Raw genomic sequence first — 5,000 nt, forward strand, 5'->3', positions numbered from 1 at the left:
AAAGTTTAATTGTTACTTTAGTTTATTACCTATGAAATAAGAACGAGGAAAAGAAGATATTAAGAAGAATAGAGAAGACAATTAAAGCCACAGTAATGTTAAAAATATATTTTCACACAGGCTTTAAAAATATATTTTAACACTAATGTGGCTTTTAACTGTCAATATCATAGCCTCTTTACGGAGGTTCCTTAGTGCATTATTATTATTATTATTATTATTATATTATTATTATTATTATTATTATTTATTATTTTATTATTATTATTATTATTATTCATTTCTCCATTTTAGGACTCATGCTCTTATTATTATTATTATTCTTATTTTATTATTATTATTATTATTATTCATTGGTTACAGGTCCACAATAATATAGCATGTGAGTATATGTCTTTAATGGATATTAAAAGCTCTCGAACCTTGTACTACGTTCATCTTCAGTCAAGTCACTTGACCGAAGATGAACCTATACTCTGTTTTTTTTCCATCTGTCCATCCACCTGTGGTGTGTGCGCATGGTAACACTGCTGCATCCCGGGCTTTAAATAGTTACGCTATGTGTAAGTTTAGGTAGATAAAAGGATATCTGGGTATACATTTGCATGTGAAAAGTGTTTTAATAATTTACTGTATGCTAAATACACTCTTAATATCGAAATAGGATATTTATTTAAAGGACGGGACGCAGTGTTACCATGCGCAAAAAAACCACAGGCAGATGGACAGATGGAAAAAAAACAGAGTATAGTACAAGGTTCGAAAGCTTTTAATTATCCATTAAAGACCATATACTCACATGCTATATTATTGTGGACTTGCAACCATTGTCTTCATTTTCGACACGGAAAACTGTGCCCATTATCATTATTATTATTATTATTATTATTATTATTATTATTATTATTATTGTTACCTGTCTGCAGCATCCCAACGACACCCACCGGTAAACAGCTTCCGGGACGAAGCCTTTCGAGCCCATGATGGAGCTATACCGGAAGAAGGCCAAGGGTCAGCTGGTGCCGAAATGAAAAGGTAGAGTGAAGACGATAACCAACAAATACATTTACTTTTATTTTATTCATTTATTATTTAGAGATCTGATTACTTAGCATACATTTTACTTAATCCTTTTTTTTATTTATTTAGGTATTCATCTCTTTATTTATGTATTCATCTTGATCTATCTTTATATTTATTTATATATTTAGCTTTTATTTTCCCATCTATTTATTTCCTATTCTTTTTGCGACGCGAGAGTTTGGTTCGTCTACTTCATATCCAGTACTAGTATGGATGGTAAAGCAGTTTGTGTTTGGTACTATTTATACGAGCATACCTGAATAATAATACTAATAATAATAGCTATATTATCATTGCAATTATTATTATATTATTATCATTATGATTATTATGTTAAAAATAATAATAATAATAATAATAATAATAATAATAATAATAATAATAATAAAAATAATAATAATAATAATAATAATAATAATAATAATAATAATAAATAATAATACCTGAAGTAGTTTTATAGCAAACAAAGAGGAAACACAGAATAAATTGCAAGACGAGTATATCCCGGTAACTTTTATAAATACTAAAACATTTATCTTAAGAGTTACTATGTTTAATATATATATATATATATATATATATTATATAGCTGTGTGTGTGTGATGTGTGTGTGTGTGTGTGTGTGTTGTGTGTGTGTGTGTGTGTGTGTGCGTGTGTGTGCATACTCAGTTCATCAGTGGACGAGTGATTTGCCTACCCTCCTACCAATCTGGTAGCCCGAACCGGAGGAATTTATTTCAGGTAGTTAGAAATCTAATTCACGATATAATGTTGTTCGGATCCCACAATGAGCTGTAGATCTCGTTGCTAAGCAACCAATTGGTTCCTAGCCACATGAAAATCTAACCCTTTTCTGGCCATCCCTAGGAGAGCTATTATTTATTTATTTATTATTTATATATTCAAGCATATACCTGACAAATACAGCAATGGACTTGTCTGAATGAAAAACACATGTAGTAGAAACAAATACTATCGCCAAAGCCTTATTGCCTTCCTTTGAATTAATATGTCAATCACGTATGCTTATCAATACCCAATGAGTGTTTTTTTTAACCCAGCTTTAGAAATGGCACAGTACCCAGCTTCCTGATATGGGCAGAACCTTTCTACGATTGGTATTGGGACCCTGTTTTCATCCAAATCTACCAAGACCTGTGTCCTCTCCCCTGCAGAGTGGAATATGATGTCACTAAGGTAATCGGCTTCCTTTCCACGTCTTCAATATTCGTCTGAATTCTTCTTCGTCTTCTTTTTCTTCAGTTTTTATAAGACACTAATATGTTTTAGGATTTATGCGAGTGGACCATTTTAGCAAACTGTTATTCACTTTTCGCTATACTATTTAAAAAAGGGTTTGGAACCCTTCTGGATAAATAATGTGAGTTTTGCACATATACGACATTGCTATATGATAACCAATTACTCCTTCACTCACTATTTGATAACCAATTATTCCTTCACTCATTATTTGATAACCAATTAGCTATTCCTTCACTCACTATTTGATAACTAATTAGCTATTCCTTCACTCGTTATTTGATAACCAATTAGTTATTCCTTCACTCACTATTTGATAACCAATTATTCCTTCACTAACTATTTGCTAACCAATTATTCCTTCACTCATCTTATTTTGATAACCCAATTATTCTTTCACTCATTATTGATAACCAATTAGCTATTCCTTCACTCACTATTTGATAACCAATTATTCCTTCACTCACTATTGATAACCCATTATTCTCATGGAGCTTACAAAGTTTCTCTCTTTAGTATCTAAGTTAATGGTATGTTACTAAATTAATCAATGATTTTGCACAGTAACAAAAAATTTGTATATTTGTAACTGCAATTATGTTCCAGTGGCTGATTAGAAATCATTCATTGGTGTTCGCTTAGGATTATCACACACACACACACACACACACACACACACACACATATATATATATATATATATATATATATATATATATATACATATATATATTATAATATTATATATAATATAATATATCTATGAGTGTGTGTGTACTTACATTTAACAAAGCAACTATGTACTCGAACTTCATTTAATGGAGCATCATCTGTTAACTCGACTTTCATTTAACGATCCGTCTGTGAACTCGTCTTTCGCTTAACAAAGCGTTTACGGACTAGCCTTTCCATGAACAGAAGCTGTGACTTTCATTGCAGAGGAATACGACGGACGCAATACTCATCGCCCTACGAGAAGCGAAAGACAGCGAAACGGTCATAAAGAGCCTTTCTCCTCGGGACCCTAAGCAGCCGTGGATAGGCCTATCCTTCGAGCCTCCGAATTTGGCGAACTCTGTGTACAAAACCAAATTCTGGAAGTACAACGGACTCTTCAACCGCACGATGACGTACCGCTGGGATGCAGATATCGTTTTCCAGCACGGCTTTATCGCCTCCAGAGAAGACGCCGAGCTGCTCCCTGGAACCTGGGTCATCCCGCCGATTACGGAGGTCAGGAAACATTCGAGAAAACTGGCAGTTGCGTTCATATCCAACTGCGGGGCCATGTCCAAGCGGCTGACTTACTTGACAAAGTTCCAAAAATACGCTCCGGTGGACATTTACGGAAGGTGTGGGCCGCTGAAGTGCGGAGGATCGATGTTTGCCGCTCACCGGTACAACTCGACCACGGATCCGTGTCTGAAGATCGGTGGTGAAGGCTACATGTTCTACTTCGCCTTTGAGAACAACTTCTGCAAAGAATACATCACGGAGAAGGTCTACAACCTCATGCATTATCCCATCGTTCCGGTGGTCCGGGGCTCGGCGAATTACTCGTCTGCTCTTCCGCCGAATTCTTATATCGACGCCAACGACTATTCGCCAAAGGAGTTGGCGGAGAGATTGCTTTACTTGAAAGATCACCCAAAGGTAAAGGACATTTCGTAGTTCTCTGTCTGTCTGTATATTCAACAAATGAAAACAATGACAATTGTAGTTACAGTAGCGATCATAGCCAAGATACTGACTTGTTCCATTATCCAAAAATTTTTATTTAGCCTCGTTGGGAGAATCGTATTTTTACTTAATCTCAAAGGCCTCCTACCAATATTAATAAATAATAAGATGATCGATAATCTCTCCCACTTAATGATGGTGATAAAAAGAAAGCACCCATATTCATTTCTAGTATTTTAAGCCATTTTATGACAATTCTTGACTCATCCCTGAGTTCTCCTTTTGCTATTCTTTTCGCCCATTTAGTAAGCCTTTGACACAATCAATTGTTATTCATTCCCTTTGACAGAATATTAACCTACGTGTCGTAGAATTATCGACAAGAAAATCTCAGCGGATTAAAAGATGAATCGATAAATTGTTTTATGGATTAAGTCTTAGAGTGAAGAATATTTTTGTGGATCAAGTATATGAGCGTAAGACATTATTTTATAGTTTAAGAGTGAAGAGCATCATTTTGTGGATTTCGTTCAAGAGTGAAAGAGCATTAAGTCCAAGAGTGAATAGCATCATTTTGTGGTTTTAGTCTATGAGTGAAGAACATTAAAATTTTTCTTGGGTAAAGTCTATCAGTGAAGAACATTATCATGTAGGTTAAGTCGAAGAGTGAAGATTATAATTTTCTAGATTAATTCTAAGAGTGAAAGAGCAACATTTTGTGGATTAAGTCGAAGAGTGAAAGAACATTATTTTGTGGAATAAGTCTAAGAGTGAAGAACATTATTTTTGAGGATTAACTAAGAGTGAAAAAACATTGTTTTGTGGAATAAGTCTAAGACTGAAGAACATTATTTAGTGGATTAAATCTATGAGTGAAAGAACATTATTTTGTGGACTAAGACTCTGCCCGAATAACTATTATTTTACGATCTGTTTTGCAGCGTCAGGAGAAGACTCAGGTGGCCGAAAGGCTACGC

The 5,000-nt window shown here is 34.3% G+C and overlaps 2 protein-coding genes across 2 annotated transcripts in view; one reads left to right on the forward strand and one right to left on the reverse strand.

Annotated features, from left to right (window-relative positions):
* The window catches only part of LOC135202330 (hydroxyproline dehydrogenase-like), a 41,832-nt gene that overhangs the window by 11,524 nt on the left and 25,308 nt on the right, over positions 1-5,000 (reverse strand). The gene's annotated exons all lie outside the window — the stretch shown is intronic.
* LOC135202027 (alpha-(1,3)-fucosyltransferase C-like) overlaps positions 2,149-5,000 on the forward strand; it is a 3,151-nt gene continuing 299 nt past the window's right edge. Inside the window, exons 1-2 of the mRNA XM_064231304.1 lie at positions 2,149-2,280; positions 3,283-3,996. Of these exons, the coding sequence (XP_064087374.1) occupies positions 3,469-3,996 (528 nt within the window). The 5' untranslated portion in view covers positions 2,149-2,280; positions 3,283-3,468. The remainder of the gene's footprint in view (positions 2,281-3,282; positions 3,997-5,000) is intronic.

This window comes from Macrobrachium nipponense, chromosome 30 (genome assembly GCF_015104395.2).
Source record: "Macrobrachium nipponense isolate FS-2020 chromosome 30, ASM1510439v2, whole genome shotgun sequence".
NCBI lineage: Eukaryota > Metazoa > Arthropoda > Malacostraca > Decapoda > Palaemonidae > Macrobrachium > Macrobrachium nipponense.